This window comes from Tupaia chinensis, unplaced genomic scaffold, assembly GCF_000334495.1.
Source record: "Tupaia chinensis unplaced genomic scaffold, TupChi_1.0 Scaffold146140_1, whole genome shotgun sequence".
Taxonomy (NCBI): domain Eukaryota; kingdom Metazoa; phylum Chordata; class Mammalia; order Scandentia; family Tupaiidae; genus Tupaia; species Tupaia belangeri.
In genome coordinates, this window is record NW_006205995.1 from 1,447,110 (window position 1) to 1,462,433 (window position 15,324).

General features: G+C 45.5%; 1 protein-coding gene across 3 annotated transcripts in view; it reads left to right on the plus strand.

Moving 5' to 3' along the window:
- Positions 1–15,058, plus strand: part of LYSMD2 (LysM domain containing 2) — a 52,696-nt gene extending 37,638 nt beyond the window's left edge. For 2 of the 3 annotated variants that reach the window (XM_006168747.3, XM_006168745.3), the window contains exons 2-3: positions 11,788–12,119; positions 14,499–15,058. In XM_006168747.3, the coding sequence (XP_006168809.1) occupies positions 11,788–12,119; positions 14,499–14,541 (375 nt within the window). In that variant the 3' untranslated portion in view covers positions 14,542–15,058. Of the gene's footprint in view, positions 1–6; positions 24–11,787; positions 12,120–14,498 lie in introns of those variants that run through there. The other variant, XM_006168748.3, reaches the window with a different exon arrangement.
- The last annotated feature ends 266 nt before the right edge of the window (positions 15,059–15,324 follow it).

Below are 15,324 nucleotides of genomic sequence, written 5' to 3' on the forward strand. Positions count from 1 at the left end.
TCGCGCTCAAGTACGGAGTCTCGGTGAGCAGGGCGGGGGCCCCGGGCGGAGGACCGGGTGGCCCAGGGTCAGGCCCCGGCGGCCGGTCCCCTGGCGCCTCGGCCCCTCGCTCCGCGCGCTGCGGGCGACAGCGTTGGTCGCCAAAGCCGGTCCTGCAGCCGGAGGGGCGGGCCAGGGCGCCCTCCCCAGGTGGCTGCCTCAAGTTCCCCGAACCCTGCCCAGACGCAGACCAGCTCTGTCGCGTGAGAAAGCCTAAGAGGACCAGGGTTTGGGCACTGCCGGGAGCCACGGTCACCCGGCGTGCAGCCCCCGTTACACCACTACGTATTCACTCCGGCCGAGCCGAGTGATCTGGGTTCTGTACGCAGCCACTGCAGTGAGTCCGGAGTGGCACCGGCCCCTCGGTGCTTCTGAATCTATCGATTATACTGCTTTATTTAGAAGTGAAATGTGACACCTGTCACTAAGCAGCACCCAAGGACTCTGGGCTAGGTGAGCTGGAGGGCTGTGTTCATTACAGATTTATAGTGTGTGCATCTTGGGGATATTGCATTACACCTCTGGGAAGAGCAGGGAAACCCCAGGGAACACATTTTTTATTAAAATTACCTATAATCAACTCTGAGCTATGTAATGGCCTTTTATGTTTGAGCACTGTTCAATGTTCTTTCCTCAAGCATCTTCAGCAGTAATGGGAAGAAAGAGCTTATATATATGTATCTGTCTTTAAAAATATTCTTTATTATTATTTGTGAACATTTCTGTAGGGCACATGTTCTCACCAGAGAGAGAGAGAAAGAGAGAAAGTGAGAAAGCAAGCCCCCAGGTCCAGTACCTAAACCATGGTTGGCCATTTGGTAGTCCAGCGCCTTAACCACCACACCACTTCACCACTTGCTGGCCCCTGTATCTGTCTCTCTCTCTCTCTTTTTTTTAACACCCCTCCATCCCCTGTATGCAGCCATGCCGCAATCCCCTCTCCTCCATTCTCCTCTCAGGATTCTGGGTACGCACACGCATGTGCCCAGCATGAGTTTCAAGCCAGCGGGTCTGGGACTCGAACTGTGGTCAGGCATGTGGGAGTCCAGTGCCCTAACTACCACACTACCTGCACCCCCATCTGTCTCTGAAAGTGAAAATCTTTCTGGCTATTCACCCAGTGACAGAGACTGAGTAATCTGTTTTGCATGCATATTAGCGGGTCTGTGTTTACCTGTCAGATTCTTCTACCCTTGAAGCAGCTGCGAGCAGGGGCCTTGCTGTGCAGCCATGTACTAATGCAGTCATCCCAAGGGGAGCTCCTCTACCCTCAAAGGAGTTCCCCGAATGTGAGCATGAGTCTGCACTTCTCCCTGTGCATTCATGGATCCTGTTTGGGTCAGAGCCAGAGGAAAGCAGAGCTGGCAAATATCAGTAGCTACCCTCTGCTGAATGCACACCGCAGGCCAGGCGCTGCCTTTGCACGGCTTCGTCTTGGTCCTGTCTTTCACAATAAGCCTAGGAGACAGGTATGATTAATCTCTTTGCAGATGAGAAGATGGATGAGAGGTAAGGCTATTTTCCAGTCATGATGATTCACTGAGGGCAGCTTGAATTAATACAGTGGTAACGCGTGTGTGCCATTCTCTAGATAGTACTTCTTGATAGCCACCCTTTTTTTAAAAATGATTTTTTTCTTTCATGAGAGAGATACACACACAGACACACAGGCACAGGCATCCTCAGCAGAGTCTTATCATACTACAATTCCCTGTTCCTCCCAGCCTTCCAGCCAGGATCAGGCGCATGCATGCACCTGGTGTGTTTCCCGTGCACTCGGAATCTGAACCCAGGTCTTCCACGTAGCTTCATGCATCACAAAGCATTGCCCTGCAAGCTGCACCAGGCAGCTGGGTCTCCATTCTTATTTTTATCTCAGTCTTATCAAGAGCTCTCTCAGCACCCTGGTTACTAAAGAAGGAAGGTCTTTTCTCTCTGGTTGCTATGCACTTTACCCACTAAGCGAGGGTGTCTACCCCTAGGAATCTGCGATACCGGAGGAGAGTTATTGCTCATGGTCTCTTCCCATGCCACTCTGTCCCACCCCCAGCCCTCGGTGGTTTCATCTCGTTGCTTGTAGTGCCTAAACACTGGCTCACTGCTGCTCTCCACTTTTGATCCAATGCTTTCTAGTCCCTGTTCTGTGTAATATAGATCCTGTTATCTGTAACCTTATTACTCTTTCCCCAATCAGAATATTCATCACTGTTATGAAGACGTTTTTAAACTATTTTTTTAATGACCACATAGACACACCCATGTGAGAGGTGGAGAGAAAGAAAGAGAACCCTCAGCAGGGTCTCCCATCATGCTGCTATCCCTGTTCTCCGACCTCCAGTTCCTCATAGTCTCGGGCATCTGTATGCATGTCCAGTACAATTTCAGGCTGACCAGGGAATCCATACCTGCAGTCAGCCATGTGGCTTCCAGTGCTATAGTTCAGGATGCCACAGACAGTACTAACTAGGCTGGTCCTACTTTTATAAAGACTTCTGATTTTTTAAGATGTTAAGCTCTAGGAGGCCAGCAGGTGGTTAAAGTGCTGGACTCCCACATGACTGACTGTGGTTTGAGTCCTGGACCTGGCAGCTTGAAAATCACAGCAGGTGCATGTGTATGCTTGCCCGAAATCCCAGGGGGAGAATGGAGGAGAAGGAATTGCAGTGTGGTTATCCCCCGGAGAGGTGATTTTTTACTTCCCTCTCACTCCTGCAAGTGCACGTGAGGGAGCCATGCCGATACCTGGTGAAGAACATTCCAGGCAGGCAGAGCAGCAAGAAGTGCAAAGACCCTGAGGCTGGAGCGTGACAGACACCTTCCATGAATAGCATGGTTGGTGCTTAGACTGCAGTTGTGGACAGTTGGATCAGATCGTGGGGGGCCTGAAAGCTAACTGTGAGGACTTTTTCTTTGTGTTGGGATGTACTGGAGGGGTTTAAACAGAGGAGTGGCATGATGTGACATGCATGAAAAGAATCACTCAGGGCTGGCAGGTGATGTGGTGGTTAAGGTGGTGGACTCCTATCGTCTACTGCAGTTCAAGTCCTGAACCTGAAGGCTTGCTTTTCACTTTCCCTCTTTCTCTGCTCAAATTTAATAATAATAAATTAAGTAATTAATCAATTTAATTTAATTTAATAAATCATTGTTAATTTTAAAAAGAATCACTCTGGCTGCTGTTTTGCAAATAGGCTACAGGGGGCAGCACCAAGATGGGCTAATACAGAAGGAGGCTTCTGGAGAACAGGTGAAAAAGGACTGTAGCTTGGACCGAAGCAGTAGAGAAGGAAGGAAGTGGCCAGTGTGCTCTGGATGTTCTGCTTATTATTTTGTCTAATGTGAGTGTCCTTGCCCCAGAGATGGGCCAGGGGTCCAGGAAGCTGCTTTGTAGGAAAGAAGAATACAGAAGTTCAAGTACCTGGCCAGGCCAGGTGCCTGATGGACCCGAGGTCTCCCTGTGACTTAGAAAACACCTTTATGACCCTTTCCCAGCATCTCCTTTTTAGTCACTAAGTGCCGTTAATAACTGGCGTTCGTTATTTCTTCACCTACTTTTATTGAGCCTGGTTTGTTTGATGCTCCGTGCTGGTTGCTGGGCTCCAAGACAATACATGTTCTCCTTTGATTTATGGTGAGTTTGCCAGCTTGCTTTCCACTAGCCAGTAACTACTCGAGAAGCCTGGGAGCTGGGCTGATTTATCATTGTGTCATCCGTGCCTGGCCTAGCGCCTGGCACATGGCGAGTCCCCCCCAGGAGTGGACTTCACCCACAGCCAAGCCTGGCGGTACAAAACAGCAGGCCCTGGAGTCAAGCAGGCCTTGAGGCCAAGGTAGGGCGAGAAAGTAGGTGCAGCCTGCTCAGGGCAGGAGCTGCAGGGACTGATGGGAAGCTGGTCAGCTCTCCCCCTGCAAGACTGCTGCAGTGCTGGTGCTTAATGTCTGTCTCCTCCCTCCTCCAGGTGGGTCTTTACCCTCAATTATGCATGCGGTTAGGTTTGGGCATCTCTACCAGACTAAGAGGCGTTTGAGGAAGCGGCCTGGGAAACCGAAACTATCTGGGCTGGGTTGAGAAACTATTAAATAAATACAGTTCGACCTCAGATACAAACTTGCTGGGTCTGGAATTTCCCTGGCTATGTTTATCTCCACTGAGACACTGAGGCCCGGCTCTCACGCTGTATTCTAGATTTAGTTACTGCTTTTTCCATGATCCCGGCTCCTCCCAACTGGACTGAAAAGCTCTGGAGGAAACTGACCAGCTTTAGGCTGCAGCTGTGAACCTTTTGTTTGGAAACCCTGGAGGAACCTCCAGAGACCAGCAGAGAAACTGAAAGTAGAAGGAGGCAATGAGGTAGACCTGTTTTTTGCATAGACTTTGTCTTTGCCCTTTTGCTCCCCAGGTGACTGTCCTTGTCCCTCTCTAGAGGCCACTTACCCCCAGTACTCTTATCACTTCCTGTCCAGTAGTCTTCCCAGGATCGGCTCTCCTGTTTCCAGTGAGCTGCTAAGCCAAGCTAACCTTTAAATGCTTAACATTTCCCTTCCATTACCTTGCAGAGACAAGGTAAAAGCGCTTCATCTTAGGGAGAAAAAGCATTGTGACTTAGCAGCTCAAGTGCATGTGAATCTGACATGTTCCCAACTCTAGCCCCTGCTGCCCGGGGGGGATTGTTTACACTTGCTGGTCAAAGGAAAGAGAACTGTGGATGGTGCCACCTACAGCGAGAGGTACGGTGAAGTCCACTTTAGTAGATTGTTTTTTTTTTTTAAAGAATTATTTTATTTAACTTTATTTATTTATACATTTTTTCTTTTTTAATTTTTAATTTGACCAGAGAAAGAGAGAGAGAAAGTGAGAAAGCAAGCCACCAGGTTCAGGACTCAAACCGTAGTCACCCATGTGGGAATCCAGCGCCTTTAACCACCACACCATCTGCCGGCCCCAGCCCCAGTAGATTGAGGTTTTAACAGAGTCTCCTCTGTTCTTCTTCTGTGTGTTTTTTTTTTTTTTTTTTTTGAGATGCACATGCACCTGGTGTGAATTTAAGCCACCAGGTCTGGGACTTGAACCGTGGTCAACTATATGGGAGTTCAGCAATATAACCATTATGCCAACTGCTAGTCCCTCCTGCATTCTTTTTTGAAAAATAGCTTTGTTGGGACCAGCAGTTCGTGTAATGGCTATTTCGCTGGACTCCCACGTAGTCGACCGTGGTTCGCGTTCCAGACCCGGTGGCTTAAAACTCACGCCGGGTGTGTGTGCGTGCGTGCCCAGGATCCCAAGAGGAGAATGGAGGAGAAGGGATTGCGGCGTGGCCATCCCCCTGGGCAGTGATTTCTCACTTTCTGTCTCTCTGTCTCTCTCTGTCTGTCTGGCGAGTGCATGCGCCCTATAGCAAAAACCTCTCCAAAAAAAAAAAAATAGCTTTGCTCAGGCATAATCATCCACCATGAAATTCACTTAAGTGTTCAATTCAGTGACCATTCGTAAATTTATGGAGTTGTGCAACCATCAACTACAATTCAATTTTTTTTCTTTGAGAGTTTTTTTTCCATGAGCACATGTGATGGAGGGTCTGATTGCCACCAACACCTAGAATGTGCGACTATATTTTGGAACAGTCACTTGATTTTTAAGTCTGCTTTCTTTCCTTTAAAATAACAAATCAAATGAGGGGGCTGGCAGGTGGTGTGGTGGTTAAGGGTGTTGGACCCCAACATGGCCAACCGTGGTTGGAGTCCTGGACCTGGAGGCTTACCTTTTCACTTTCCCTCCCTCTCTCTCTCTCTGGAAATATTAAAATAATAATAAATAAAGTTTAATAAAAATCTTTAAAAATAAATCAAATGAAAGTTGTGGGGAAAATATGCCTACACACACACATAATACACAATATTCTCTAGGGCCAGCTGGTGGTCTAGTCTAAGGCAACTGGATCTCACATGGCTGGCAGTGCAGTTCGAGTCTCAGACCAATACCTTGTAAAACATTCCTGGTACATACATGTGGATGTCTGAAATCCCAAAAGAAGAGGGCGAGAGAGTGGAGAAGGGATTGCATCGTGACCATGCCCCATAGAGGATCCTTTGTCTCCTCTCTCTCTCTCTCACCACCTCTGCCCTGTGAGTGCGCACACATTCTACAAATTAAAAAAGAAGGACGTTCTATAAGCCACGCAGTGCTGCGTCAATGTTAGTTATTACATATCCTGAAGGTTTTTAGAGGGGCTTGTCTCTTCTAAGGAATGTGGAGGGGAACAAAAGCAGTGTTGAACATTGCCTTCATGCTAGGTAGGCTGGCAGACTTCCCCGGGGAGAGTTCTTGTAGCTGCTGTTGAGATACCTTTTGGGGGAAGTTTGGTTTGAATTCTCTCCAAAATAAATTCACCTTTACAAAATGTATTTATGGGGTAAGCATTTAAATACATTTTTAATATTTTTGATGGCACTTGTTCTATCTGATTTTACCGAGATTGACCTTGTGGCCATCCTGTTAGATTTTTGTTTTGTTTTGTTTTGTCTTAAAGTTTTTGCCATTGGGCATGTGTACTCGGAGGAGAGAGACAGAGAGAGACCATGAGAGGGAAAGTGAGAAAGTGAGAGGGAATGGTCACACTGCAATCTCTTCTCCATTCTCTCAGGATTTTGGGTAAGCACGTATGTGTGCCCAACCTGATTTTTAAGCCACCACATTCAAGACTCGAACTGTGGTCAGTCATGTGGGAGTCCAGTGCCTTAGCCATCATGATACCTGCTGGCCCCATCCTGTTAGCTTTTACTTTACTTATTCTTTAACCTCTTTCTTCATATTTCATTGAATTATGCTATTCAATCCTGATTAGGAGAGACTTTGGAAATTAAAGCATTTTGTCTCCCCATCATCCAATCCTAAGAAACAGAAGGTAGTTCTCCATCATTTTCAAAAGTCACAAGAAGACCAGCAAATGTTGAAATGGTTATGTTGCTGGACTCCCATATAGTTGACTGTGGTTCGAGTCCCAGACTTGGGGCCTTAAAATTCACACTGGGCACGTGCACACATGTGTGTGTGAGATCCCGAGAGGAGAATGGAGGAGAAGGAATTGTGGCATGACCATGCCCCTGGGGAGTGACTTCTTGCTTTCTGTCTCTCTCTCTGTCTCTCCAGCAAGTGCACGTGCCCTATAGCCAAAATTTCTCTCTCAAAAAAAAAGAGAGGTCACAGGTTCTATCTTCAGCATTAACTGGATATTAGGAATCACTGAGCAGAGGGCATGTGGAAAGCAGTAGGGTACAAGTTATTTAACTCTTTTAATCTAAGCCTCATGGAGACCAGAGATACTTGGGATTTTCGGATTTGAATATTGTCTCTAAAATGCTACTGTTCACCTTCATTTCCCTCTTCCCTTGCCTTTTCTTTTTAAACTAGAAACTAGAACAAAAAAGACTACTCTGTTATCTCTTTAATGTAATATCTTTCGAAAGAAAAGAGGTAACTTTCAATGTGTGATTGGCATGGATTCAGCTTATAGTGAGGATGCAGGAGGAGCAGGGTCCACTGCCTCGACTGTTGTCTTTGCAAACTCTTTGAAGTAGCATTTTCCCGCTCAGAATCACTTTGGCACTGCAGGCTCCCGTAGTTTGGTCCCATTAGTCATGCACTTTAATCCAGACATTGTGTGGATTTTAGAGTCAGGAGGAGTCCCAGTTCAGACTGTTACAGAGCTTCATGTGCTTGGTCAAGTCAGCTATCTGCTGTGTCTTGATTTCATCATGAGAGCAGAGAGCGGTAAGTACCATCCATTGCCAGGCACCCTGCAAGCCGCTCTCTCTTCTTTCTTTCTGTATGAGTATAAAACTTATAGAATATTTTTATATACAAGGAATCTTCCAAAAGTTCATGGAAATGTCAGTCCCATGGCCTACTGGTTAAAGGAGCCAGACCCCACCTGGCCGACCTTGTAGTTCAAATCCTCATCCCGGTGGCTTGAAAAATACACTGGACATGTGTGTGTATGTGTGTGCGCATGTGCCCGAACTCCTGATAGGATGGAGAAATGGAGAAAGGATTGTGATGTGACCATGTCCCAAAGAGGGGGTGCTTGCTCTCTCTCTGTTGCACGCTCTCTCTCTCAGGGAAGTGCACATCCCCTCTGGCAAGGAAAAAAACAAAACGAAACAGAAAGTTCATGGAAAATGTGTATTTTATGGGGAAAAAACCCCATGCATAGTTTTCTAATTTTTGCCCCTAAATAAACTCATACTTTGATTCCATTTTTACATGAACTTTTGTATTCCCCTGTTATATCCTGTCTTCCCCCTCTATATGACTATATATAAATGCTTATTAAATCCTTGAAACAACCCTGTAAAGAATAGATGCTACCCATTTTATACATGAGGAAGAAGGCCCTGTGAAATAAGTAACAAATTCCAGTTCAGACAGTTTGTGTTGGTAGAGTTGGGATTTGAACCAGGTTTGTCAAACTCCAGAGCCTGTGTTTAGCTGTTGGACTGAATTGTCTTGGTTCTGTATCCTACGACAAAGAGTTGTGGTGAAAATTAGAAGCTCCAGTGCATGCAAGAGCCTAGCACGGTGCATGTGCCCTGGCTAGCACAGTGGAGAAGTTTGGACACATGTTGTAGCACAGTGTGAGGGACACAGGAGTAGGTGTTTCTCCTTGCAAGCTCAGAACCCGCTGTTTGATTCTGTCGGTACTAACCAGCATTGTGGTCTCTTGAGTCTTGTTTCCTCCTTTGTAACCTTAAAAAAAGAAAAGGAGGTGATAGTATCTTGATTGCAGAACTGTTATGCAACTTAAATGAGATACTATGTAAATTATATTTCCCCTTTGACCTCCATCCCCAGATTTCTGTGATTTGGGGGAGGCACCCATAGACTATAAATGAATTTGAGGTTATAAAAACCCATGTGCGTTAAGTTCTGTCTTTTTTTTTTTTTTGGAGAGATTTTCACTGTAGGGCGCGTACGCTCGCCAGACAGACAGAGAGAGACATAGAGACAGAAAGCGAGAAATCACCCCCCAGGGGGGATGGCCACGCTGCAGTCCCTTCTCCTCCATTCTCCTCTCGGGATCTTGGGCACGCACGCACACGCGCCCGGCATGAGTTTTAAGCCACCGGGTCCGGGACACGAACCGCGGTCAACTACGTGGGAGTCCAGCGACATAGCCATTACGCTAACTGCTGGTTCCCAAGTTCTGTCTTTTTCATCTGCTACTTGCATGCTAATTCCATGGCACATCGTCTCTGTGAGCTTGGTTTCTTTTACTTGTAAGGTGGATCTTCAAATACCCACTCTGCAGGGTAGAAAGAACAAGACACTGTAGTACTGTGCCTCCCACTACCACCTTTTCCTTATTTCTCCCACATCTGCCCGTTCTTCAAGGCCCATCTGAAGTCAGAAGAATCAAAATCAAGGGGCCAGCAGGGGGCATGGTGGTTAAGCTGCTAGACTTTCACTTGGCTGGCCACTGTTTGAGTTCTGGACCTGACAGCTTGAAAATCACCCCAGGAGTGAGTACATGCATGCCCAAATCCCAGAAGCAGAATGGAGGAGAAAGGATTGTGGCGTCCTCCTGGAGGATGACTTCTCACTTTCCCTCTCTCTGTCTCTTTGGCGAGTGCATGCACCCTATGACAAAAGCATGAAAAAAAAAAAAGAAGAATTATTGAAATCAAAACCACCACCATCTCTGGGACCAGCAGTTGGCGTAATGGCTATGTTGCTGGACTCCCATGTCGTCGACCATGGTTCACGTCCCAGACCCGGTGGCTTAAACCTCACGCCGGGCGCGTGTGCGTGCGTGCCCAAGATCCCGAGAGGAGAATGGAGGAGAAGGGATTGCGGTGTGGCCATCCCCCCTGGGGGGTGATTTCTCTCTTTCTGTCTCTATGTCTCTCTCTGTCTGGCGAGCACACGCGCCCTATAGCAAAAAAATCTCTCCTAAAAAAACAAACCAAACCAAAACAAACCACCACTGTCTCCAGGAGGCCTTTCTTAATGACTGAGCCCCAGCCTACACCAGCCAAACCATTATTCCAAACTCTGGTTGTACTTAGGTCTCTATCTAAAGACATTGGAAGTCACTCTATAGGTAAAACAATAGCAATTGTAAATTTTTTAAAGAGGTTTTTGCCTCAGGGCATGTGTACTTATAGAAGAGAGTGTGAGACAGAGACAGTGAGAAGGAAAGTGAGAAATCAGTCCCCTGGGAGGATAGATGTTAGGCAGGAGGCCTGGGCAGCTTGGATGTGGAGGTTGGACACCAAGCCACAGTCAGCTGATGCTACTGGGACCTAGTCTGTTATCAGACCTGCACTGCACTCACATCTAACCCGGATATAGCACACGGGGCTCTACTATCTATGTACACGGGCTCTACTCTGCACACGGGGCTCTACTCTGCACATGGGGCTCTACTCTACACATGACACCAGACCTTATGTGACACACTAGTCGCTTTCGCCCTAAGCCTTTACCATACATGGCCTCTTTCTACCTCTAAGACACTCCCCCTCCCTAGTCTCTTACGAAATCGCTAAACCTCGCCCTGGGGTGCGACTTCTCTGGCCCCCTCTCTCTTTCTCTGTGGGACTGGCAAACCTCGCCCAGGAACATTCCCAATAAAGGCTCTACATATCTTTTCTTTTTTTCTTTTTTTTTTGGAGAGGTTTTTGCTATAGGGCATGTGTGCTCACCAGACAGAGAGTGGCAGAGAGACAGAAAGCAAGAAATCACTCCCCAGGGGGATGGCCATTCCGTAATCCCTTCTCCTCCATTCTCCTCTTGGGATCTTGGGCATGCAAGCACACGTGCCCAGCGTGAGTTTTAAGCCACTGGGTCTGGGACTCGAACTGTGGTCGACTGTGACCAGAGAGAATCACAGAGACAGAGAAGTGGAAAGTGAGAAAGTAAGCCGCCAAGTCCAGGATTCAAACCATGGTTGGCCGTTTGGGAATGTCCAGTGCCTTAACCACCACAACACCTGCTGGTCCCCTCAACATATCTATTTTCTCGTGTGGTCGGCCCATTCCTTACAATGGCCACGTGGCAATCCCTTCTCCATTCTCCTTCTAGAATCTTGGGCACACATGCATATGCACCCTGTGTGATTTTCAAGTCCCCGGGTCTGGGACGTGAACTGTGGTTGGCCATGTGGGACTCCAGTGATGTAACTGCTATGCCATCTGCTTGCCCTGGTAAATTTTTTTGTTTTAGTTAGATGGTAAAAATGTTAAAACAAGAATGGAATTTATTAAATAAGTTTTAAAATTTCTACATTTTTTTAGCCTCAAAGATTTAAGGCTGATGATGTTAAAGCTGCCTCATAGGAGAAATTATATGGTGGGGCAAAAATGAATCTTTTTTTTTTTTAAAATTTATATATTTAATTTTGTTTGTTATTATTACTTTTTAATTTGAAGAGAGAAAGGGAGAGAGAGAGAGTGAGAAAGTGAGAAAGCAAGCCACCAGGTCCATAGGGACTCAAATCGTGGTTAGCCATGTGGGTATCTAGCACCTTAACCACCATGCCACCTGCCAGCCCTGAATCTTTTCTTTTTTAAAACTGGAAAATAGAATTTTCCCAAATCTCTGGAAATAACTAGAAGCGTCTGGAGAGGTATCTCAGATTCCCAGCTTTGGACACATTTTGCCTATGAATATTTTTAGTTACATGTTATATAATAAATCATCCTTCTGGGCTTAGTTCTATGTAACTCTCTGTTTTCTATTTTCTATTTCAGATGGAGCAGATTAAAAGGGCCAATAAACTGTTTACCAATGACTGTATATTTCTGAAGAAAACTTTGAGCATCCCTGTTATATCAGAGAAGCCTTTGTTGTTTAATGGGCTGAACTCCATTGAGTCTCCAGAAAATGAAACTGTTGATAGCAGTTTTTCTCAGGAAGAGGAGCCTGTACTGGCTGAGGAAAAACTCTCTCCTCCCAGTCCGCAAGAATCTGACATTAAGCCCGTGAAGCTTGAAGAAGTGTCAGCCAGAGATTTCCTACAGAGACTCGACCTGCAAATTAAGTTATCAACTCAGGCAGCCAAGAAACTAAAAGAAGAAAGCAGGTAAAAACACCCCGATGTAACTGTCAGAGGCTGGATAAAGTCCTCTCAAGATGACCTTGCTTTGCCAAATCTTTCTTTTCTTCTTTTTGCTTTAAAACATTTATCTTAGTTTTTAGAAAACGAGAAAGTTTTAGGTTTTTTTAGTTTTGTTATTGTTAGAGGGTGTGTGAGCTCTCCAGAGAGAGACAGTGAAAGAGGGGAGGCAAAAGCACCCCGTAAGTGGCAAGGTCACACTGCAATTCCGTCTCCTCCATTTCCCCCTCCTTTGAGGACTTTGGGAGTGTATATATATACATCCCAGCATGTTTCTCAAGCCATAGGATCCTGGTCTTGAACTGTGGCCAGCCATGTGGGATCTGGCTGCCTTAACCACTAGGCAATGGTACCAGCCTTATTTTAATTTTTAGAATTTTAGAAAGGCATTTGTAATATATGAACTCTTTTTTAAAAGGATTATTTATTTTAATTTAACTAGAGAAACAGAGAGAGGGAAAGTGAGAAAGCAAACCGCCAGGTGTGGGACTTGAACTGTGGTCCACCATGTGGGAGTCAGCAACCCTTCTATCATGCCACCTGCTGGCCCCTATATGAAATATTAACAGAGCTATTGCATGCTGCACATAGGCCTTAACTGTCACAGTGCTTTTTGTCTCTGTTATTTATTACAGAAAGCTTGGTGGTTTACCTTAATAGCATCACTGTCCAGCTAGCAAGTCTAGATAGCTGCTAAGTAGAAGCATCTCATTGACACCTTCAAGGAAAGCAGTGCCCTTGACACCTTCAAGGAAAGCAGTGCCCTCAAATACTGATCCTTGTAACAATTTACTGGGCCTGGGACCAGCAGTTAGCGTAATGGCTATGTCTCTGGACTCCCATGTAGTCAACCGTGGTTCAAGTCCTGGATCCGGTGGCTGACTCACACTGGGTGCGTGTGTGTGCGTGCCCAAGATCCCGAGAGGAGAATGGAGAAGGGATTGCAGTGTGGCCATCCCCCCTGGGGGGGTGATTTTTCGCTTTCTGTCTCTGTCTGTCTCTGTCTTTCTGGCTAGTGCAGCGCCCCTATAGCAAAAACCTCCCTAAAAAAAAAAAAAAAATTTACTGGGCCGGCAGGTGGTGTGGTAGTTAAAGGCACTGGACTCTCACGTGATCAACTACAGTTCAAATCCTGGATGTGGCAGCTTGCTTTCTCACTTTCCCTCTCTCTCTCTCTGTCCGTCTCTCCCTGGTCAAATTAAATAATAAAGTTAAATAAAACAATTCTTTTAAAAAATTATCAAAGACATTGTCCATTATTTGTTCCTGGGTGTTTCCTATAGAAGATCTCATGTGAGTGTTTTTCTTTGTGTTTAATTTGGTGCTCGGACAAACTTATTTCTATCCTATTGAATTGGTTTCTTTCTTCCTTTATGATTTCAAGAAGGCAAACCTACAGTATTTCCCTTTTGCCCTGGCTACTGGGATGCTTACAACTAAAATGGATGCCCAGGTTTAACCACTGGAATATTTCTTTTATTTTTTTTTTTAAGAATTATTTAATTTTATTTATTCATTCATTATTTAAATTTTACCAGAGAAAGAGAAGGGGAAAGTGATAAAGCAAGCCACCAGGTCTGGGGCTTGAACCATGGTTGGCCATGTGGGAGTGTCCAATGCCTTAACCACCATGCCCCTTGCTGGTCCCTTACTATTGTATTTCTTATGTTTAATATATTGGTTTCCTTCTCCTTTCCTTAATACAGAATTTTTTTAAAGGGATTTTTGCTATAGGGCACATGTACTCACTAGAAAGACAGAGAGAGAGAAAGAAAATGAGAAATCACCCCTCAGGAGGATGGCCACACTGCCGTTCCTTTTCTTCCATTCTCCTCTCAGATTTTGGGCACACATGCACATGCACCCAGCATGAGTTTCAAGCTGCCTTGTCTAGGACTCGAACTGTGGTCAGCCATATGGGAGTGCAGCACCTCAACCACTATGCCACTTGCCTGCCCCTTAATACTGATTTTTAATTTGTATTTTATTCATCGTGTTATATGTGTGCCCTTTGTTGTAGGTATCTCAAATCTTTTTTGGGGGGGAGAGGTTTTTGCTATAGGGTGCATGCGCATGCCAGAAAGCCAGAGACAAGGACAGAAAGCGAGAACTCACCCCCCAGGGGGGATGGTCACGCCGCAACCCCTTCTCCATTCTCCTCTAGGGATCTTGGGCACGCACGCACACGTGCCCGGCGTGAGTTTAAGCCACCGAGTCCAGGACTGAAACCACGGTTGACTCCATGGAGTCCAGTGACATAGCCATTACGCCAACTGCTGGTCTCAAGTTTTAGTCTTTTGAATACTGTTTTAAATACTGATTTCCGCTGTATTTCTTTTTTCCCAGAGATGAAGAAAGCCCCTATGCAACCTCCCTCTACCACAGCTAAGTACTTAGGAGACAGAACTCTAACCTGGATTAAGGGATCGTTGGACCTACAGATTCCAGCCACTGGAGACTCAAAAGCCTCCCTTTTGGATTCTCCTAGCGAGCAGCTTAAAATCACGAGCAAGTAGCCTCACCTGCGGCAGTCGCGCTGAAGCGATTCGTTCCCTCTGGCTTTCTGTGATGTGAAGTCTTCATTAGGCATGACAGCAAAACTGTGTCCTGCAGCCCCGCACTTTTGTAGGTGGTGGTAGTTTTTTAGACTCGCTTTTGTAAATACTGATTGGCAGGAAGCATCAAAGACTACTGATCTAATTAAGCTTAAAGCAACGTTTATCTCCTGATAAAATCCTGCTCATGTGGAACGTGTGGTTGCCGTTTTAGTGATGCTGAATTTGCTGTGTTTATAAAGTAAACGCTATAGACATATATATTTCGAAATGTAGTACACATTCTGTATTAATATAAAGAACTGAATTTTTGTTTGCTATTTTGTAAAAATAAACTGCAAAAGTCTGAATGAGAAAATAAACTATGTTTTCATATTTGTGTGTTCATGTTTTTCAACAAATGGGAAAATAAAAATGGGTTTTTAAATTATATGTTTGAAATAGTGACAGCTTCCCCACTTCATGGTTTTCGTTATTATAAATAAAATTTCAGGAAAGTTTCATTAATCTAAAAAACAATCAATTACAATACTAGTCATCTGAATTTTCAGCGACCTAATATTATTCAGATATAGTAAAAAAAAGCAAAACAATATGATCGGGACCAGCGGTCAGCG